Here is a 23,744-nt window from a genome sequence, read left to right as displayed (position 1 = left end):
GAGAGGAGGCGGCGACACAGATTCAAAGAGAGAGGCAACATGGGTTCAAAGAGAAGAGGCGGCGACACAGATTCAAAGAGAGAGGCGACACGGGTTCGCAGAGAAAGAGGTGACACAGGTTCGATAGAGAGAGAAATGAAATGAAATGAAATGTTATATTAACGTCTTCAAAAGGCCAAAGTGACCTATGAGACCAAAGTTACAACCATGTGACATCTGATACACTGTCTGGAAAAGAAAAGAAAGAACTGAAGGTAAGTATCTAGCCCTCCCTATCCTTCCATTACAACCTCAATTCTGCTTTTTTGGATCTCTCCTGGCAAGAGATCAACCGGCTTATTTGTCTTGTTCTGAGAGAGCTTCACACGAGCTGCACATGGATGTCCCCACCAGAGCAACCAATGAAACTAAAGTTCTACATAAAGCATTTATTGCAAGTTTTCGAAGATCGATTCATTGTAATGTGTGGATACTTTCATAGGCACATGTCACACATCATGCGGATTGCCATTGCTAGTATCATCTGTTGGAGAACAAGCCTTATCCTAGTACAAAACCACAAAGGCATGTGCACACACTCATGTAAAAAGAGAAGCAAATAAAACTGTAAACCACAAGGAAAAGTCAAAGAAGCATTTATTTTCCCTTAAATCAAGGAGTTGATTTAAGGGAAAAGGTGGAGAGATTCATGGAAGAATCTACTCACACTAATCAGCATCACACGAGTTGGATTAGCATCTTGTACTTGCCTATTTAATGGCACACTTCTCAATGATTTTAAAAAAAACATTTCAATCATTTTTGTCTACTATTTTGATTCATGTTTTATGTCTCTCTCACTACTCTTCATTGTGTTAATGCCATCACGTAGATAGTTTCCTTTTAAGCGACCATAGCTCTCTTGCTTCCCTATGTAAGGCCTGATAGCCAACATGGTATCAGAGCAAGGTTAATTGTTCTTGCTCCCCCTTCAATGCTATGCTGAATCAATATCTGATACTTGCCGACTCTGATTCACCACTCTGCACAGCTCCGACATTTGCCTCTGGTGCGCGAATCATCTGTCCCTATGTGCACCTGCCCTCGCCGCCTATAAGCTTAGCCTATGCTAAGCTAAGCACTTAGCTTTGCTGCCATCTACAATGAGCATCAACCAGCGGCACATAAGCCACAGCCAGCGGCGCCAACCAATGTTGGGTATTTTGGAGCTTTATGTGTGTGAACACCTCTTAAAAGGTGTATGTGTGTGTGAACCCAATCTTATAGTGGTTCATAATATCTAGATATTTGTGTACATGACATTAGCAATGATGTCATGTACTAGATATGATTTGGTCAAAATACAAGGCCTTCTAGCCTATAAAAGCATGTACTTGATACAAAGTTTATTATGAATGGAAAAAGTGTATCGAGTCGTTCAAAAATCAGAGCTTGTTTTATCTCTCTTCATCACTCTCTCTCTACTCATTCATGGAAATCTTACATCCCCCATAACTCCACAATTGCGTGCAGCTTCAACGCCTTCAGTTGGTATCAGGGCAAGAGGGTCGGGGGTTTTTTAATTGATTGCTGACCTGCTTACTCAGAAGACGGCCATGGTGAATTACTATTCTGGCCTCCTCATTTCCCCAGTATCGCTCGCCACCAAAGCTGCCACTAATGCTGCCATTTCACAGAACTAGGCTAAGCCAATCTCGCTCCTGTCATCACTATTGTCTTTCTTCCCTTACACTCAGTTGCACTTATGGCTGATGTGGTAATGGCATGATTTTTATGTGACTCTAGGCTGCCTGGTTCGATGCGTGTACGAGGTGGAATGACATGGTGTTACTAACAACGTGGTGCTGCTGAACATCTCCACCTTTGCCTGCTGCCGTCTTACCTTCACGGCTGATGGAGGCTGACGACGTGGTGTTGTTGAACATCTCCGCCTTTGCCTGCTGCCGTTTACAGATTTGGCATTGACGTTCAGGCGGTGCGAGTGTCCTCTTTCCGCCATCTCTTCCTATAGTCAGCCACCTATCTTCTTCCACGTTAGGTGATGCCCACCTGAACCACATGAGCAATGTGTCTTGAGCCTTGGTCACCACCGGCTCCCCAGCTTCTCCTATGGAACCCCTTTGCCTTTACAACTTTTTTTTTTTTTGGTTTCTTTCACATTAAAGTCCCTGCAAAAAGAACCATGGAAACCAGAGGCAACCTGGCCATGGAAAGCTTCAATGGAAGCAACTTCCCAACTTGGCAGACAAAGATTAGGTTACTCCTATGAGAGATGGGATTTGGAGCATTGTCTCAAAGGTACCAAGAAAAAACTTAGAGGAAGATTGCGACTGTGCTTTTTACGCCCACCTCCATGTTTGTGTGTAAGTCAAGGATTCTCTGTCTCAAAATATTTATTAAATAAACCCTTTGTATGTTTTCTCTTTTATATATGTTTGTAACGCCTTGTTTTATAAAATGCTCCATTCCTATACTATTCCCGCTGAGAGCAAGGGGGGAGGGGGTGTTGTTTTGAGTAGACTAATGTAAGTTAAAGTCATGAGTGGTCAAGCTCCATTTGTAGGCTTGACTGTAATCTGATGTATCATGTTAGGTATGGCCATTGTGATCTTTTGCATCACATGGTGCCAGTAAGCCCAAATCACTGTGCCTATTGAAGGTCTGTCTTGATACATCTCCACCTTCGTTTCGAAGGGGAGTGGGTTGGGTATTTCGGAGCTTTATGTTTGTGAACACCTCTTAAAAGGTGGGTTGGGTATTTCGGAGCTTTATGTTTGTGAACACCTCTTAAAAGGTGTATGTGTGTGAAGCCACTCTTATAGTGGTTCATAATATCTAGATATTTGTGTGTAAACGACATAAGCAATGTTGTCATGTACTAGATATGATTTGGTCAAAAGACAAGGCCTTCTAGCCTTTGAAAGCATATACTTGACACAAGGTTTATTGTCAATGGAAAAAGTGTATTGAGTCCTGCAAAAAGCAAAACTTGTTTTCTCTCTCTTCATCACTCTCTCTCTACTCATTCATGGAAATCTTCCATCCCCCAGAGCTTCCACAATCTCTTGCAGCTTCAGCGTCTTCGACTAGCAGCCATAAAACAGCATACTTCTGTTGCCTCTCATCAGCACCATAATCAACACCAACCCCCACAGAAGCAAAGCAAACTAAAATCTATTTTGATGAGAGAAGACCCATGGCCTTTCATTGAGGGGAAGGAGAAAATGCTTGAGGCAGAAGGTGAACCTTAGAGAGCCTGGAAGCTCCGGGATCAGCAAGCCTTTGGGCTCATAGCCTTAGGCCTGTCCGATAACTTTATACATCATGTTGCAGATCTCCCAACTTCCAAAGAGGCATACGAAAAGCTGGACAAGCTCTTTGGAGCTCAAGGGAGGAACTCAAAAGTTTCCTTGCAGATTATTGAGTTCTGTGGTTTAGTAGTGATGCTGTCACATGAGAGCTTCAATGCTCATGTGAATAAAATGAAGTTCTTGATGAACCAGCTAGCAGCACTTAAAGCTAATGTGGAGGAAAATGTAGCCATGGCATCTTGATCAAGTCCATGCCAGAAGATCCCTATGGCAATCTCATCACTACACCTCCGGAGTCTCACCTTGGAAGGAGTCACTCCTTCAAGGAGAGAAAAGAAGTACACATCAAGGCCAACAGGAGGAGATAGCTCCTTCTACACCAAAAAGAACTTCAAAGGTAAAAGATGCTCAATCTGTGGTAGAAATAATCACACAGATAAAGATTATGATTGTTATGCTAAAAACCCTTGTAAGCATTGTGGTAAAAATAACCATAGTGAGAAAGACTGCTTTGACATGAAAGCACAAGCCAATATCACAAAGAAAGAAGAAGAAACCTGCAAAGAAGATACAAACTTTGGAGTATGAAGACTCATGAGCCTTTTAAAGGTCTACTACAAAGAAGATGGCTTGACTACCATCTACTCTACCCCAAGGACAGAACCATACACAACTTCTAAGTGAAACTATGTTATAGGCATAGATTTATCCAAATGAAGTGTATACTAGGATAACGCTTGAGGGGGAGTGTTGGAGAACAAGCCTTATCCTAGTACAAAAGGATACAGGCATGTGCACACACTCTTGTAAAAAGAGAACCTGGCCCACCTAATCTGTCAATGAAGCTCAAGATATCATCAACGTAAAGGTCAAAGAGAATGGGTCATAAAGGGCAGCCTTGTTGCACTCCAATAGGACTAGAGATCTCCTATGACATCCCTCCCGGGGTTCTCACGCGTCATGTGACTGACTCATGAAGAGCGATGATGCTCCGAATGATCTCCTGTAAGCGTTAGAGTAATCAGGCCCGGGAAATAGTATCAAAAGCTTTGAAGAAGTCCATAAAGCAGCAATAGATCCTCTAATGTGTGCTCTATCCTCCTTGATCGAAGGGTGAAGATGTGGTCAAGGGTATAGAAGCTCCTCCGGAAGCCTACCTGTCTTGGGACCCTACGTCTCTCCAAAGGAACTAGCTCTGCCTCTAGAGCCAATCCATATAGTTTGGCCAATGTGTGGTCAATCATGATTATCCTGTAGTTATTGGGATCAAGTGGATCTCCGGATTTGAGGATGAAGCTGATGGTGTTAGTGGACCTCACACATAGCCGGCTCTATTGAACATGTAGGCTAGTAAGGGCGCAAGTGTGTCATTGACATGGGAGATGTACTCGGCGGTGAGTCCCTCATGATCCGGTGCTCGACCATTACGTAGTCTACGATAGGCCGTGAGTACCACGCCCAGTGTGAAGAAATTGGAGGTGGTGGAGTGGGGATGGGGATGGGGATGGGGATGGGGTGGGGGGGTAGAGGTCGATGATGTGATAGAGAGAGCATGCATAGGAGTACCAAGTGTCTAGGCATGTGATGGGCATGGGGTGGTGCCCCTGGAGTTCTCTCCAAGCGTCCTTGTAGTTAGGCCCTGGGAAGAGTCCACATAATTTATTCTCTTTCTAAGGGTAGAACAAGTTTACCAGTCATTTTTGGAGGGCATTGTTTGATTATTTTGGTACTAAACTAAACTTTTCCAGTGCATTAACCCACAGACTGATGGCCAGACAGAAATCTACAACCAGTTGGCCTTTGATGTGCTGAAGTGTTATGTCCACAATCAACAAGGTAAGTGAGAATCATATTTGCCTTTAGTTCAAGCAGTTTTGAATGATTCATTTTCTTTAGCTATTGGCAGGACTCGTTATGAAGTAGCATTTGGAAGACCATTCCAGTCGCTATATCGACCACAACCTCGTCTTCAGTACCTGAAGCGAACATAATGACAGAGTCTTACAAGGAGATTTTGTAATCAGTTAAAGACAGGTTGGCTAAAGTGCAAGAGGCCTACACTCGACAGGCCAATAAAGACCGAGGGGATGTAAAGTTCTCGGAAGGAGATGGGTTTATCTTCGAATTATGAATCAAAGACTGAAATAGGTGGGCAAGCAATGCCCAAAGTTATCGTTCAGGAGCTTCGGACCTTTTCCTATCCAGAGAAAGATCAACGAGGTGTCAATGAAGTTGAAGCTACCTCCGAGTTGGACTATGCACGATGTGTTCCATGTCAGTTGGCTAAAACCATATGCAAGTCCAATTCCTTCAGAAGTTAAAGATGAAGCGGAACCAGACATCGTTGACGAAGCTGAAGTGATGGTTCCATAATAGATCCTTTTGCACTGTTTCAATCATGGCTCAAGCCGACAACAATGGTAGTTCCTCAAGAAGTTTCAAGACCGAGGGTCACACGAAGCGGTTTGGCTTGACAAAGACTTCTTCGAAGACTATTCGGCTTTATTGACGGACTATTTGGAGGCTATGTAGCTTCTATCAAGTTAAGCAGAAGGGGATGTCACGTGCATCCCGCACTTGGATGCCACGTTGGACATATTTGAACAAAAGGTGTAGGACTTGGAGTGGAAACTAGTCCCATGTGAGCCGAGTCCGGGACGAGTCAACCAGGGTTCCACTCTAAGTCAAGTGTGCATTGGCCTGCACATGAAGCAGTGCCAATCCGTACTGTGAGTCTTCCTCTGGAATGATGTCAGATGTTCTGAGTGTTGGGTTTGCAATCGAACACTAGGCATCTGTGTAGAAGCATGTAGGACACGGCCAGTACTCACGGCTACCCCAAGGAGGGGATGTTGAATCCCTTGAATGGGCAAGGGGTAGGCCTTGTGCCACCCCAAGGGACCAACAAAGGCCCAAGGCTTCGCCCACCAGCCCAATGAAGGGCTGGGCAGGCGGTCGGCCAGCCCAAGGGGCTTGGCCAAGCAGCCAACAGGCTCTAGGGGCCTTGCCCAACCAGGCGGCCAGTGCCTAGGGGCTGCCCAGCAGCCTGTGCAGGCCTGGACAGCAGCCCACAAGGCGGCTAGAACACATCTGCAGGCAGCCAACAGCAACAGTGTGAAAACACTAATTAAAAGGGCATTTAATTGTACCAAGACCTGGTCGTGGTGTTTTGTGCAGCAGGCCGACCCCTATAAAGCCAACCGACCAGAAATAGAAGAGGGTATAAATAGCCTAGGCATAATTCAGTCCAAGCATCTCATAATTCACAAAGGATTGCCGCAATCCAAGGGGCAGGACAGCCAAGGGGAGTGCTACAGCCAAGGTGAAGAGTGCTACCAGATTTTATTTGCAGAATTTGCATCATTCTAATAAAGCAAATACACCATTCGTGGTGGGGGTCCTAAAGAGGGTATTCGGGGCCCTACAGAGGTATTTGGGACCCAATACTGTGTCTCACTCCGCCAGATCATGGAATCCGCAGACCAGCGCAGATTTGGCCAGTTCTTGCTAGAGACACAGCGCCACAGAGAGACACTACTACGGACTCATGCCACAGGGAGAGGTGGGCGACAGCTCCAGCTCACTGATTTCTTCCAGAGATCTATCCCAGTGCCTACCTTGACACAGGAGGGGGTTACACTTCAGCGCACTGCGCACCTCCGAGCCAGACGGAGACCGAGAGCACCAAGCTATTAGACTCCCAGACTACATCAAAGGGAGATTACAAAGATACGGACTCGACATCAGCACCATATCCAAGAGCGGCTAGCTCACTTACACTCACCCCCGGAGATCATGCTCCAAGGGATTTTTGCCTCGCCATCGCCTATGTATCACATTTTACACCCCCATTATGGTACTGGTTGGAGCTAGATAGATCAACATTGCATTCTTGTATACCCTACACATATAGGTTGCATACTGAGCCTTTAGCAGTAGTGCTCCATCCATCACACCCCCCCCCCACTAGCTCAGTACTTTCATAGTTTATTTCATGTTTATTTTGTCCTTTTTTCTGGACATCCAGAGGACATTGACAGTTGTACATTGATTTGTCTCATAGGTCGAGTTTGGCCTCCAGTAGACGTTAATACAGCTTTCTTTCTTTCTTCTTTCTTCTCTCTCTCTCTCCCACTCATTCCGGAGTTTACCATCTCTCCTCGCCCCATCGGTGTTGCAGCCGACCATGCATACCTGGCCTTCTCCCTCACATGCCGATACACCATGCAACCACCTGCTTTGCCCCATCACCGTCCGAGATACCACTTCACCAGAGAGACCTCTTCCATCTATTCTAATCATGTCTACCGCATCCTCTCCGACCTCGACCCCCACATCCCACTTGATGAGCTTACTACACACCTCTCAGCCACCCTCCATACGTCCGTTTGCAGCCGCCTTCCCACACTCCAGAGCCACCCCTACATCACCAGGAGAGACTGTCCCACAGAATAGCTGGTACGACGAGGAATGTCGTGATACCCGAGCCCGTCTACATCGGGAGATGGCACTAGGATCCACCACTCACCAACAGGCGCGAGTGATCTTTCGACGTCTCACACGGAGAAAGAAGAGAGCCTACCTAGCCAAGCTTGAGCAGGAGCTATACCAGCTATTTCTTGGAAGGGACTGTAATGAGGCCTGGAGGATCTTCCAAGATCATCGCCTTCCAACTCCGATTACTTCACCCAGCACCTGGCACACCTATGCCACCTCTCTCTACCATGTCCCCGAGCAACCACCTCTCCCCCATCCACCCGAACCTCGTCCCCCACACTCTTCCTCACCTCAGCATGGTGAGAGATGCTATTGACAAGATGCAGACTGGGAGAGCACAAGATCATGATGAACTCCTCATCGAGCATTTCTCCCATGCTAGGGACACGCTAGCCCCTTTACTGGTTCACATGTTTAACAGGGCTTTATGTCAGGGCTTCCCCGTCAGCTGGTCATCGAATACTATTGTACCTATCTTGAAAGCAGGTGACCCCATGGACCCCAACAACTATAGGACTATCATGATTGGTCACACCTTGGCCAAGATTTATGGTTCGATTTTGGAGCATCAGCTTAGTAGATGGTCCGAGGAGCAGAGACTCAGAGCACCGGGGCAGGCGGGCTTCAGGAGAGGGCACTCCACACTAGATCATATCTTTACACTACAGGGGATCATTGAGAAGGGGAGAGCTCACGGGCCACGGATACACCGCTGCTTTGTGGATTTCCGCAAAGCTTTTGATACTGTCCCACGGACCACACTGATCAAGAGACTGTAGGATATGGGAGTGCCAGCAGAGATGCTCTGGGGGATCATTACACTCTGTGAGTCAGTCATCACAGGTAGAGTACGGGCTCCAAGAGGTGACTCAGAGATCACACAGCACTATCAGGGTGAAGTAGAGCTGCCCCTTGTCTCCTACTCTATTTGGTCTATACATTGATGAGATCTCGGATTACATAGACAGACAGGGAGGACCAGGAGCACATTTGGCAGGAGTCTTGATACCGATCCTCTTGTATGCAGATGATACTGTTCTTATTTCTGATTCACCAGAGGGGCTGCAAAGGCATTTGGATGCATTACGGGCCTTTTGCGAGGACTGGGACCTTACTGTGAACCTTGGAAAGACCAAGGTCATGATCTTTAACACCTCCTCACAGTGGATAACTAGATCTGCAGTACAGTTTACATAGAATGGAGAGCCTGTGGAGTATGTTACACCTCATATGCATACCTTGGGATCACTTTTGCTAGACCTCAGTTCTCGATGCGGAAGGCGGCCGACACTAGATTGACGAGGGGATATGCAGCCCTTGGTTCGCTAGAGAGGCAATGCTCACAGATACAGATACAATTTCAGGAGCCGAGGACGAAGCTTTGGCTATTTGATACTCTAGTTACACCTGCACTACTGTATGGTGCCCCCATCTGGGGTCCTAACTTATACCACAGGAGGAGCCAGAGGAGAGAGCCGGCCGAGACAGATACAAAGGAGATATATGATGGGTGGAAGCCGATGGAGAGACCCCTAGTGGCGATGATCTCACGCATGATTAGGAGTAAACCATCAGTGCCACATGAGATTGTGCAGGCACAGATGGGCGTTGCACCGATAGTGACAGAGGCTCTATTCCGCTATGGGAACTTCCACTTGATAGATACCCCTGGCTAGCCCTGGAGTCCTTGAGACAGTTGACACTTGAGGGAGATACAGAGTGCTCGTATGCACAGGTAGGCACTTGGTTTGGCATGCACAGTATGCAGATGGAGGCACTCCCCCCGTTCCAGTACAGCATAGAGGCCCCGTCATTTGCTCTCAGCCGCACAGAGCGGAACTGGGTTATCAGGAAGGACATTGTCAGACTACATACTCCGTCCACTGGGGACGAAGATGGCCTTCTACAGAGATCACCTCCTATGCCTGATAGAGGATGGGTTCATCATCCGTCCACGCTACATGGACATACACCTATCCTTTGGGGTGAGATGTGCGATCGACCACATCCGCATCTCGTCCCACCAGCTGAGAGTGGAGACTGCCAGATATGGGCCTAGGGCGGCCACACCAAAGGACATGATATGCCAGCTCTGTCACACAGCCCGAGACAGAGGACCATTACATATGCCGACGCCCTGTATACTATGAGATTCGGGGAGGTTTCACTGCCTCTTCCGAGCTGGGTTCGGACCACTTTCCAGGATCATGGACTTCCCGGATCAGAGATGCCTGGGACTTTTTCTTCTAGAGCTCCGCAGACACAGGGAGTCTTTAGTGAGATCCAGATCAACTGTGTTGCTCGAGGACCAGCACAGAGAGCTCTCACCGACTTCTTCCATACCAGCACTCCGAGGGCCGATTTACCCATCATACCCAGACCACAGGCTAGTGTAGGAGCTCGGCCGAGAGGTGTCACACTCGACAGAGCCACTGAGTTATGCAGAGCTCGACGCCCCAGACCCCATGGCCCTCGCCCACGCCACGCCACCACAGGAAGATCCGAGCCATCATCTCCCATCATCGCAGGACCTTCTCGCGCCAGCTCAGTTTTACCACCTTGAGCACCATGTCACAGCGGCCCATGAGGGATGTATTAGGGTGAGATGAGAGCTCTCTGCTCATGTACCTAGATCAGATTTTAAAGTTCTAGATTTTTTGTTATCTTTCTTTATTACTATTTTGTACCCAGGATGATGATGTAGCCTTTTGGTCTCATAGGTCATTTTGGCCTTTTGAAGACGTTAATACAACTCTCTCTCTCTCTCTCTCTCTCTCTCTCTCTCTCTCTCTCCCACCTGTTCGCTTCTCCCTCTTCGCCCCCTATTTTTCTCCTCGCTGCCTACATCTCTCTTCACCCGCTTCTGTTCGTTTCGTTTCGTTTCTCTCTCTTCGCACCCCCTTTCCCCACCCACCTGTTCGCTTCTCCCTCTTCACCCGCTTCTGTTCATTTCATTGCTCTCTCTTCGCATCTCGTTTCCCCACCCGCGCTTGCTCAAGCCCCCAAGGCAGCAACATAATCCTATTTGCTGCTACTTGCCTCCCCACTTGCAGCTGGCCATCTATGTGGGCCACCAGTTGAGGACCAAAATCAGTACTAGAAGAGGGACCCCTTCAGTCCAACATGGACAGCCCGCCGGCAACAAGGACTAGAGGTGAGAAGGAAAGGAAATACAACTCGATTTGGGCGAGCACACAGAAGATCGGCGACCCCCATATCAAAACATGCCTGACCACCATGAGAGAAGTATGCAAAATGCAAGCCCCCAAGGCAGCAACATAATCCTATTTGCTGCTACTTGCCTCCCCACTTGCAGCTGGCCATCTATGGGGGCCACCAGTTGAGTACCAAAATCAGTACTAGAAGGGGAACCCCTTCAGTCCAACATGGACAGCTCGCCGGCAACAAGGACTAGAGGTGAGAAGGAGAGGAAATACAGCTCGATTTGGGCGAGCACACAAAAGATCGGTGACCCCCATATCAAAACATGCCTGCCCACCATGAGAGAGGAGATGGATAGGTGGAAGGCAGACATGTAGGCATACATGGCAACTCAGCTAAGCAAGATGTAGGAGGAAATGGTCCATGAGTGTCCACAATGAAAGAGTGCACAGAGCGGAAGCAGAGTGGCACTAGAATGTGCTGAACAGAGAGTGCAAGAGAGAGAGAGATATGGAGCAAACTATGCTGAATATACTGAACCAAAACAGTCCCAAGCAAGAGACAGTGATAGTCTCATAAGTGAGGGAGCAAATAAGTACAAGACTCTATGAAAAATGAGAGGCCAGCACCCACTATTTATAGTGGGGAAGAGCTGGCCGACTGGAGCATAGAAACAGGCCGACTAGAGCTGTTGGACATGGGCTCACTAGAAAAATGCCAGAATGGCTGGGAAAAATCCCAGAAAAATACTAAAAAAGGGGTGGCCAGCCCACAAGCAAGGGCCATACAAAAGGGGACCAAATGGGCACCATACAGAGCAGAAACTGGGGATGAAAGTGCTAACACCCCCTCTCAGCACCAGATGCTAAACAAACTCCGAGAATCCGAAGATGAGGAGCCAAGGAAGCCTGAGAAACCGGCTTGGTGAACAAATCTGCAGCATTCTCCGCGGAAGGACAATACTCCAAACGCAAATCTCCAGCAAGAACCCGTTCACGAACATACTGATACTGAATCTCAATGTGTTTCGTACGAGCATGAAACACAGGGTTCTTGGCGATGGCGATGCAACTCTGATTGTCACACCAAAGAAGAGTAGATCCGGTAGGAGGACAGCCAAGCTCCTCCAATAATCTCCGCAACCATATCGCCTCACATGCAGCATAACAAACTGCACGGTACTCCGCCTCGGTAGAGGAAAGCGCCACAGTAGGCTGCTTTTTACTGCTCCAAGAAATGGCTCCAGACCCAAGTGAAAAAAACACCCAGTGGTCGAACGCCGTGTATCTGGATCTCCAGCCCAGTCTGAGTCAGACCATCCAACAAGAGTGCGTCCTTGGCCATAAAAGATGCCAAAATCCAGAGTGCCACGTAAGTACCAAAGAACTCTGAGAGCACACCGCCAATGCTGCTGACGAGGTTTGGATGAGAAGGAACTCAATAAATTGACTGCAAAGCATATGTCCAATCGGGAGTAGGTCAACCATACCAAACAACCGACGAGAACCCGATACTGTCCCTGATCAGTCCCTGGAGAAGCATCAAGTGAAGAAAGCTTCTCACCAATATCCAAAGGAGAAGATACTGGTTTGCACCCAGTCATCTGAAATCTGTCGAGAATCTCCCGAGTGTACTTCTGCTGAGAGAAGAAAATGCCCTTCGAGGTCTGCCAAATCTCAAAGCCAAGAAAATAGTGCAAGAGGCCCAGATCCGTCATCTCAAACTCTGTCTCCAAAGCATCCATAACAGAACGGATCCGCACAGAATAAGAACCTGTAAAGATGAGGTCATCAACATAGACCACAATGATAACAATCAACCCCCTCTCAAGGAGGATATAAAGGTTCGAATCTGCATGAGAGCGGCGCAGGCCAAGCTTCTAAAAGAACTCATCAATCCGCTGGTACCAAGCCCGCGGAGCCTGCTTTAGACCATATAAAGCCTTCTTCAGCCGGTACACATGATCCTGTTTGCCCGGAACAACAAATCCTGGCGGCTGATCAACATAAACCTCCTGTGTAAGCTCTCCATTCAAGAAAGCCGACTTGACGTCCATCTGGAAAACGGGCCATCTATGATTGTCCTGCAAGTGCAAGAACGGTGCGAATGGTAGTCATTCGGGCCGTTGGAGCGAAAGTCTCATCGAAGTCGACACCAGGGCGCTGAGCATAACCCTTGGCAACCAACCTCGCCTTGTGCTTGTCCAAGCTGCCATCAGCTCGGAACTTTGATTTGAAAATCCAACACACACCAATCACCTTACGCTGCAGAGGCCGAGGCACCAAAATCCAAGTGCCATTCCGTTCGATAGCATCCAGATCTGTCTGCATAGCATGACGCCAAGACTCATGTGAAAGAGCCTCGTCTACAGAAGTGGGATCAGAAGGACCATTAATGATTGTAGACATAAGAGCATAATTAACAAACATGTTGCCCTCATGAATTTGTTTCCCTGTAACTCTGGAAGAACGCCGAAGAGAACCAGGCGGAGGAGCAGAAGGAAGCTCACGTAACCCAGAGTCACGAACTGTCTGATAATACCAAACAGGTACAGATCTGCTCGAACTTGCCGGAGGAGGAGCAGGGTCATCATCATCTGACTGAGAATCCTCAGCTGGAGGTGTAACAGTAACAGCAGGAGCAGGAGGAGGAGTAGGAGGAGGAGAAGGAGGTGCAGGAAGAAGAAGCTCACCACCCCCCTCTGAAGATGTAGGAGTCTCGTCGAACACCACATCACGGCTCACAACAACTTTACCGGCTTGAGGATCATAAAGACGATATGCCTTGGACACAGTGCTGTATCCGAGAAAAGTCATGCGCAGAGACTTCGAGTCCAACTTGGAGCGGTGCTCCTTAGGCACATGAACATACGCCGTACATCCAAATATCCGGAAATGAACAACGGAGGGCTTCTCACCATGGAAAGCCTCATATGGAGTTTTGAAGAGCAGCAGTAGGAGACCTATTCTGAATGTAGACAGCAGTGGAAGCCGCCTCAGCCCAGAAACGTCGAGGTAATGAAGAATGCTCAAGCATAGCACGGGCCATCTCCATAATGGTCCTATTCTTCCTCTCGGCAACTCCATTCTGAGATGGAGTATATGCTGTAGTAAGCTGTCTCCGAATGCCATGTGTCTTGCAATATTGCTGAAACTCCTGGGAAGTAAACTCACCCCCTCCATCGGTCCTGAGAGCCTTGACCGAGTGACCGGTCTCTTTTTCCACCTCAGCTTTCCAATCACAGAAGTGATGAAAAGTCTCATCCTTGGTCTTCAGAAAGAAAACCCAAGTATATCTGGTAAAATCATCCACCATCACGAGCATGTACAACGCCTTACTCAAAGACGCGGTACTCATAGGACCACATAAGTCTGCATGAATGAGAGCAAGTGATGTCGAAGATCTGTGTGTCGCCTCCTTCGGAAAGGCGGCTCGGTGCTGCTTCCCCTGTAAACAAGAGGAACAAGGAGAAGACAGAGCCTTGATGGTTGGTAATCCATCAACCAACCCATCCTTCGAAGCTCGCTGCAGAAGCTGATAGCTCAAATGGCCAAACCGAGCATGCCAAAGAGCAGAAGAAGCACCAGAAGAAAGCAGAGCGGTCAGTTTGTAGAGACCACTATCTTGGACTCCCTGAGCCAAGATGCTACCAGTCGCTTTATCACGAATGGTAATCTCATAACGAGAAAAGATCACCTCCGCACCTTGAGCTGTAAGAGCACTTACTGACAAAAGGTTAAAAGCCAAATCTGGAATATACAGAACGTCAGAGAAGTACCTCTTGTCCTCTTCAGAACGGAAGATGGGGATAGTGCCATGACCATGCACTGGCACAGAAGAAGAATCACCCAGAGTGATCTCGCCTGATCTGGCAGTGAAGTCCTCGAACCAATCTCGATGGGGTGTCATATGAGCAGTAGCACCGCTATCAACAATCCAAGACCGTGACTGAGAAGTCACAAGAGCAAGTATACGCCGAGTACCTGCTAAGAGAAGTATTCCATCATCCTTCTTGGGTTGAGACACCGCCGTTGAGGAAGAGTTCTTTGCTGCTTCATCACGCTTCTTCTTGTGACATTGGGGTGACTTGTGACCCTTCTTGCCACAATAATGACATTCAATGTGCTTATTCTTTGAAGATTTGTTGTCTTTATCCTTATCGGAATCCTTGGAGTTCTTGTCAGAACCCCCTTTACCTTTCTTTTGTTGAGACTTCCCTTTATCTCGTGCTGCCAAAGCTCCATCAGGGCCACCGGAGGTGCCAATCCGCTCCTCAAAGCGAGACTCTATCTGCATAATGGAGGGGAGAACTTGCTCCCAAGTAACTGGAACAGGACGAGGAGAAGAAACCAGAGACTGAAAGTATGCATCAAACCTCTCTGGAAGTTTGGAGTGCAGCCGAATAGCCATATCCTCTGTGGAGATGTCCTTGCCACAAACAGCAAGCTCGTCCCGGAGATCTTTCATCTTCGAGATGAAAGCAGATAAAGATGGAAACGCAGAAACTGATAAGTTCATAAGTTGCTTTTCCAATGCCAAAATCCGACCCGGTGACTTAATCTCATAGAGATCTGCAAAAGCCTTCCAAACTTCATGTGCAGCATCTGCTGTACGCACATGAGAGAGAACAGCATCCTGACAGTTCAACATCAGGAAGGAGAAAACACGTCGATCATTCGACTGCCAAATATCAATCTGTGCCTGAGTCACACCACCGGAAGAAAGGGTGGGAGGGGTGGCATTGGCTGGTGTAACAAGCCAATCCCAGAGATCCACGCCACGCAAGGCCGATTTCACCTTCACCTTCCATAGGGTGTAGTTGGAACCATCCAACTTGGCAGACTCAGCAAACATATGAAGAGAAGTGGGAGCAGCCAGCACAAGAGCTTGGGCTCAATCTCAAGAAATGCACAAACTCTGAAAAGAGGTGTCCTCCACAGGTACCAAGAGTGCCACCAAAGCCTGCAACACCACAAGCCCCCTCTGCAAAGGGAAAGAACCACTGGAGAGGAAAACGCAGCAATAAAGAAGTGCTGTCCTGTAGAAAACAGGCCGCCTGTAACTGACCAGCAGAGTGCTGTCCAGAAAACGCAGCAGCAAAAGCTATGGATCTGGAAGAAAACGCAGAGGAGATGGTGCTGAAAACAGGGCTGAATCTGGGGCAGCAGAAAGGTTGCTAAACCTGGAGCGATGATACCATGAAAGAGTGCACAGAGCGGACCAAAATAGTCCCAAGCAAGAGACAGTGATAGTCTCATAAGTGAGGGAGCAAATAAGTACAAGACTCTATGAAAAATGAGAGGCCAGCACCCACTATTTATAGTGGGGAAGAGCTGGCCGACTGGAGCTTAGAAACAGGCCGATTGGAGCTGTTGGACATGGCTCACTAGAAAAATGCCAGAATGGCTGGGAAAAATCCCAGAAAAATACTAAAAAAGGGGTGGCCAGCCCACAAGCAAGGGCCATACAAAAGGGGACCAAATGGGCACCATACAGAGCAGAAACTGGGGATGAAAGTGCTCACACAAGGCACATTGAGATGCACTATCATTATGTGAGAGAGAGATGCTCTGCAGGGGAAATCAGCTTGGCTTATGTGCCAACACATGACAACTTGGTAGATTTGTTCACGAGGGCTCTCCCACGAAAGAAGTTTGAAGCTTTTCGCAAAGCTTCAAACTTACTTCTCTTTGAGAACTAGTCTGGGTTCCCTATCACAGTCCAAAGAGCCTGGCACATCGCTGTACTTCTAGTCCCTTGTTCACATCATCACTCCCAAGGAGGATTTGTAGCCATATTTGGTAGCGATATATGTGAACACAATAGGACCATCCGGGACACTTTTTCCCTCTTTAGGAGGTTTTTTCCCGTGCTAGTATACACCTATCTTGGGGTATACTTATCTTCTTTGTATAGCACACATTCATTATCTATCTATCATCTCATTGTGTGCTCACTTGAGCTTCTCCACTATGTGTGCGCGCGCGCATTCCTGCAACCCTATTTCCAACAAGGACATGTCATGTCGTCAAAGAATCTCATGGATCTGGTGGAGATCCTCAATGCTCTAGGTCGGGGGCACCTAGCACGTAGGATGGAGTAGGCCTGCTCACTTGAGACTCCTCTGGGACGCGAGTATGGCCCCTGTGTATGGCTGATATGAGTTGATGTTGATGCAGCAATGAAAGCATGAGTGGCTGATGTGGATGCTCATGCCGTGAAGAAATTAGTGATGACTCTAGGTAACGTCTTGTATGGGCTGGCCTTGTCTCTCAACATATCCTCTCAATACTCTGTCCCTATGTTGTTTGAGCTCTATTAGGTACATCCCGAGACATCTCTAGTTCTCATACTGCATCACCCGTGCCAATGGCCCAAAGTTCAAACCCCTCCCAAAAGAGGCACTGATATCTTCCCCTAGGTGTCATAATATGCTCGGCATCTCAACATATACTGGGCCTCATCCTCTACCTTCTCCCTATGGTGCATACTCTCCATATCCCCTCCTCTTTGGGATGTTTCGGGCTCTCCCAGGTGGTGGGAGGATACTTTGAGCTGACCGATCGTGGTGCGCATAGCATGTGACAATGTACCTCGAGATATCAAATAATCCATCCCTGTTGACTCAAAAAAAAAATGCTATATGTAGAACTCACGTTTTGTCCCTATCTCTAATGACGACACGGTACACCCAAGTCTGGCGTATATGTAGGCTGAGTAGATCCAACCACATGATCCGGTTGATCTCCTCTACTCTTTGTTGGACTATTGCAACCAAATATGCATTCATCTTCTCATACCATGCTCTAGGAGCTTGCTTAAGGGCATATAAAGCTTTTCTTAACCTACATACTTTAAATTCTTGTCCCTTCTGAAGAAAACCACAAGGGCTAAGATACATAAACCTCCTCATGCAAATCACCATTCAAGTAGACAGTCTTGATATCCAACTGATGTACATTCCATTCATGATGCACTACCAATGCAATAATACACCGGATTATAGTCAAACGACGTGGAGACAAAAGTCTCATCATAATATATGCCCTTCTCTTGAGCATAACCCTTTGCAACAAGCCTTGCCTTGTAGAGCGGTCAATGCTACCATCAGCTTTATGTTTAAGCTTATAAACCCACTTTGTACCAATGACCTTTTTACCATAAGACAAATCTACAAAATACCAAGTGTAATTCCTATGCTTCCTCAAAGAAAACACGTTCCTCTTCATTGCATATACTAGCAATGAGAGCATGATCCACAAAAGAATAAGATGCATGATGAGAACCTGCACGTATCCTGCTAGGCAAAGAAATAGCTAATTTGCTATCCCACAATGTTTGCACCAACCATTTTGGCATATTCTTGGACACTTGTATCATGTATGGTTGCCCTTTCCTCATTCATTGCAACATCCGCAATTGCCTCATCAAAAGACTGATCTCTGGATTGAAATTCAAGCTGATTTTCAACTCGTATGGGCTGATTTGTAGCAACTTGTTGAGCATTCATTTGCTCACATATGGCTGTCAGGCATTGTACAAAGTTAGAAGTGTATCAAAGATATCCAATGAGTATAGCTTTTGCTATTTTTTACATAAAAGCATAGGATGAACTACGTTCTCAATAAAGAAGACATCTCTACTCACCAAAATCCGCCTTGTGGCCGGATGGTAGAGTCTATACCCTTAGCTTTCTGAGCTGTATCCCACAAAAAAAAAATTTACCACCTTATCATCTAGCTTATTGCATTGTTGCTTGAGCACGAGCATAAACAAGATAACCAAAAACACGCAAATGAACCACAAGGGCTTCTTGCCTTGGTCAGCACATAAGTGGCACACATAATTGCCTCCAACCAAGTGCCATCTCCATGAGAGATCTATTCTTCCTCTCAGCCACACCATTTGTTGAGATGTGTAAGGCACCGTGCATTGATGTTTCATGCCTCTTTCAGCCGTATATGCATGAAACTCCTTCCCTCTCTCGAGCTGTACGTATATGCATGAAACTCCTTCCCTCTCTTGAGCTGTACGAAGGGTACGAAGTTTACATATAGACACATTTTCAACCATAGATACAAAGTGTCTAAAGCATGTAAAAACAAAGGATACACCCGGGTATGCCTAGAGTAGTCATCAATAAGAGTCACAAAGTAGAGATATCCCCCAATCAATGGTGTCCTCATAAGACCACATACATCACTATGTATAAGCTGTAATTTTTGGACAACCCTTACTGATCCATCTTTTCAAGAATAATGCCCATTGCATCTTGTCCAAAATGCACCCCACATACATGTTTGACAAGGGCCTCAAGCTTTGGCAACTCTAATAACATCTCTTGCCTTTTAAGGTGCAACAAACTGCCAAAATTCAAGTGACCAAAGCGAGCATGCCATAGCTCCGCGTCACTCATAGCACATGTGGCAATAATTAAACAAACATTATGTGCCAATCTCTCATACATGTCCAACCTGTAAAGCCCATGGATTAGAATACCAGGTACCACAGTGATATCTCCATCACTCCAGTCATGCACTGTATACCTATCATCAACAAATCTGGCCACTGGACCTGCCATAGCAATGGCAGAGCTTGACAGCAAACTTTTTCTAATGCCTGGCACAAACAAGACTTCTCAGAGTGATTGTTCCAACGTTTGCAACAGTAAGCACACGTGCAGACATTTGGTCAGAGCCGCTTCTCCATTGTCATTGACATCGCATCTTCGAGCCAAATTTATGATGTTGCACTACTAAAAACCTAAAATTGAACAAAGACAATACGAACTAACACTCCCCAAGTTGTCCGCAGAAACCTTATAGCATGTGAATGACCACGAAACGAGGCCAAAACGGCCTAAAAGTCACCAAAAATATGTTATCGTAGTTAACGGCACACTATAGGGTATGCTTTCTCTACCTAAGAGGATAACTCAATCTGAGACAATCAGAAAAGCAGCTCAAGAAGGTGATGACGAGGGGGTGAGGGCAACCTACTCTAATACCAATTGTTGGAGTGGAGACAAAGGTAGCAACACACTCACAAATGCAACAAGCAAGCAGAGATAAAGAGAAGCAAAACACTCAAAGTAGATTGATAAGAATGAGTGAAGTGCGAGTGAAGTGCAAGTGAAGTGACATGATAAGGTCACTGATTACTCACACACTCATAAGAAATTATACACAAGCTCGGGGGAAAAAACCTCCTAAGAAAAAAATTCCCTTGCTCCATTATTAGCCTATGTCCACACGTCACTACCATATAAACGGCTACGGATCAAACAGCCTCTAACCCTTTGTCTTCATGCTATACCCAATGAAGATATACTTCTTTGACTTGGATTCTGGCTTGGTCCACTTCTTCTCTGACACATGTACAAAAGCATCACATCCAAAGACTTTGAAATAAGCAACAAATGGCTTTATACCTATATAGGCCTCCTTTGGGTCTTGCCCACCACCACTGAAGTTGGGGAGCGGTTGAGAACATGCAAAATTGTCGCAACTCCTTCTGCCCAAAAACTTGTAGGAAATACCTTTGTTGTGAAGCATGGCCTTACCAGAGACTTGTTCTTTTGCTCTACCACACCATTTTGGGATGGTGTGTGGGAAGCAGTCAAATAACACGCTGCTTGTCAAACTCTGTTGAGGTGTACTCACACCTTTGTCGGACCTTAAAACTTTGTGCTCAGACTGATTTTCCACTTCAACCTTCCATTATTCGAATGCATTTAAAGCGTCAACCTTCCATTCCTTGAATGCATTTAAAGCGTCACTTTTTCTTTTAAGAAAATACACCCGCGTTTTTCTGGAGAAATCATCAATGGACAAAAGAAAATAAACAGCCCCAAAAAGGAACTCGCTTCTCATCAGACCACAATTGTCCGAATGCGCTAATTCCAAGGGCTTCTTCGCTCTGTAAGTAGCCTTCTTTGGAAAGGCTTCTTTGTGTTGCTTTCCCATCATGCAAGCCCGGCAAACTACTTCAATTACTCCGACTTTGGCAGTCCCTGAACCAAAGAGTTGGAGTGAGCCTTCACAAGAGTTGTATAACTCAAATGGCTGAATCTTTCGTGCCACAACCAGCTGTCTGCATCCTTGGATACTGCAAGAAAGGCTGTCAACTTGTAGAGTCCACCGTCTTGGACTCCTTGAGCAAGGATCATCCATAATTGTATCACTTTTGGCCTCATAGACCCTTGGGGTCTTTCGTAGACATTCAAATTTCTCTTTCTTTCTTTCTTTCTTTTCTCTCTCTCACGCACGTGCATGCATAGTGATTAGCAAGATCTTATGAAGCAAGAGTACCCCAAGGAAATCAAATGCACAATCTGAAATTCACATAACAAAAACTAGAATTGGTTAATTAACACCTAGTAGATATAAACAACCAACAAAGTAATGTAAAAACAGACCTGTATATATCATCTATAACTTTGGCCACATCCTCGCGGCTCATTGAGTGTCTTGCTGACAAGTTTTCCAACTTCAAACCTACAAGTCGGCCAAATAATCGAAGGGAACATAACTATTTACACAGATATTATTAAGGACATGCCTATGCACCCACGGCCCAGACAAAGCTGTTTTTGTGCAAATTACGTAATTAATTCTTTTATCAGTGATGTCAAAAGAGAGGAAGGATGCATGACCATGTAATCCTTTGCACCAAGTTTTTTCTAGGCACAAAGGGAGTGTGTGCAACACCACCACGTTTTGATCCTTTTTCATCTAGAAGAGAAAACTACTGACTGTCATCACAAAGCAATCACATTAAGAGCAAAAAATACCCATTGGATTGAGTTGTCGCCTGTCTGGAGAAAGAATTATGGCCATTATTTTGTCCACAAGCACCTGCATATTGTACAGCAAATAAATATCACATGAACGATTCATCACTGTACGAGTCCAAGGTGAAGCTTATACAGAGAATTTCCATATTTTTAATGTGATTGGTGACCTATATAAACAGCTTCATCTATGTAACACCTGTTTTTTTCCCTGCTTTGCTGCACCAATCCGTGAAAGAACGTCTTTCAACTCTTTGATGCGAAATGTTTCCAACTTTTTCTGCAAAGTTTGACGAGCACAAAAAGTTATGAGATGTGAAAATTTCTTGTCTGGCTCTTACGGAGCTGAAAATTCAAAAAGAGGCTTTATTAAAATCCTGTAATCTAGAGCAAAGAAAAGAAGCACTGCATGTGGTTAAGCTATTTGTGAAAGGCTTTCAAACTGTTCTGATAGCTCAAGCTCTAGGATTCAGTATATGTGTTCTAGGGCGGGCTCAAGCTCTTTCTGCAAGGACAATTGAAGTTTACTATAAAGCGGAAACGTATCTGGCCCGCGTTAATGTGATCAAACTCCTTCTATTTCCCCTTTTCTGATTGTCCGGGTCCTGGGAAGTTCAACTATCTAGCGCAAGCAGCCACTATGCAAGGCTCTCAAACTGTGCTTCTTGGCTATGAAACAAAGCATATGGCTTGCCTGCTTCAATCTCCACCTGCTTCATACTCTTATCGTGAAAAACAGCTCTTACGGCATCCTGATTCCTACATAGGGCCAAGAAATCTTGCAAATTCAGCACGCCAGTAAGAGGAAGCTCTTTTTTCTATCTGTTTTCTTCTTCAACTGCTGTTTTCCAATAACACCAATTTGGCAGGTTGGAACGGCACTGACAACCCTTAAGAAATTCATCAATTTCTGTGCTAGGAAATGCCTAGTGCAAGGGTATGGAGACCTACCTTGCACTGCACAGCCAGGTGATCCATGATGAAATGGGAGTGCGTTTCCATGCGTGAAGGAAGGCCGTCCGGTTACCATCCAAATCGCTAACTTCATGCTCACATCTTCTTCTCCTTCTCTTTATTCGTGAAGAAATCTCTCGCAATCCAAACTGCAGATAGAGAGAGAAAGGAGCAGCGCCTAAGCAAGATGAGGGTAGATATGGTGCGAGAGGATGTGAGGGCGCGCCTGAGCAACGTAAGGGTAAGGGAAACCTGCGTGAGATCGATGGACTGTGAGAGACGAGAGAGAAGAAAGACAATTTGCTTTTGCTCACTATTATTGTTTCGTGGAAGTTTCGCGGACGGATTGACCCGATCGAAACCCCCACGCTACTTTTGGGAAAGGGTGGATCGCTTTATCCTCACGGTTTGGTTCAATTCTGGAAAACCGCATACTGCCAACCGTATTGATTGATATGTATTTATTTGAGACAGATTATTTGATATGTATTACTTAATGCCACTCACTTATACATATTTGATTTATAACCCCCTCCCTCTCCTCTCGTGCGTGTCCCTCTCTCTGGTCACCTCTTTCCTCCCACACACCTCCTGAGTCCTCCCTCGCTCTCGGTCCTACGCACGCCTCTCTCCCTCCCCGCTTGACACCAACAGAACCCAAGCAACTCCCAGCATCTTCAACCTAGTCGCACACAAGAGACATCAATGTTGAAGTGCATCACTGATGTCTCCTTTTGTTGCATCATCAAGACAACGATTTTAGAGAGAGAGAGAGCATGTTTGTCTAGCGACGACTAGATTTTTCAATTATATGCTGCATCAAGAGGCATGCAAACAAGCATCAAAATCTACTATAAATAGAAGAAATAAAATCTGTTACTTACAGTATGCAATCTACAAAGCCTAAAAACCTGAAATCAAAAAATACCTTAGAAACAAAAACGATCAAATTAATAAATTTAGAAAAAAACGTTTTGGGGCCTTATTGCCAACTGTATTGATTGTGTTACGTTTGGTCATTTTAAAAT

The 23,744-nt window shown here is 46.1% G+C and overlaps 1 protein-coding gene across 6 annotated transcripts in view; it reads right to left on the bottom strand.

The window, feature by feature from the left end:
* Window positions 1-23,064, bottom strand: part of LOC147612302 (E3 SUMO-protein ligase SIZ1-like) — a 62,676-nt gene extending 39,612 nt beyond the window's left edge. For 2 of the 6 annotated variants that reach the window (XM_086782910.1, XM_086782911.1), the window contains exons 1-4: window positions 22,714-23,064; window positions 21,962-22,042; window positions 21,763-21,826; window positions 21,388-21,466 (exon numbers count right to left, since the gene is read on the bottom strand). In XM_086782910.1, the coding sequence (XP_086639036.1) occupies window positions 21,388-21,466; window positions 21,763-21,826; window positions 21,962-22,042; window positions 22,714-22,764 (275 nt within the window). In that variant the 5' untranslated portion in view covers window positions 22,765-23,064. The remainder of the gene's footprint in view (window positions 1-21,387; window positions 21,467-21,762; window positions 21,827-21,961; window positions 22,043-22,713) is intronic. The other 4 variants (XM_086782915.1, XM_086782916.1, XM_086782913.1 and 1 more) reach the window with 2 other exon arrangements.
* Between the last annotated feature and the right edge of the window lie 680 nt (window positions 23,065-23,744).

Source organism: Cibotium barometz, chromosome 45 (assembly GCF_041138505.1).
Source record: "Cibotium barometz isolate CiBa-2024 chromosome 45, ASM4113850v1, whole genome shotgun sequence".
Lineage (NCBI taxonomy): Eukaryota > Viridiplantae > Streptophyta > Polypodiopsida > Cyatheales > Cibotiaceae > Cibotium > Cibotium barometz.
Note: the sequence above shows the minus strand (reverse complement) of the source record. Positions and strands in the feature narration are given on the sequence as shown.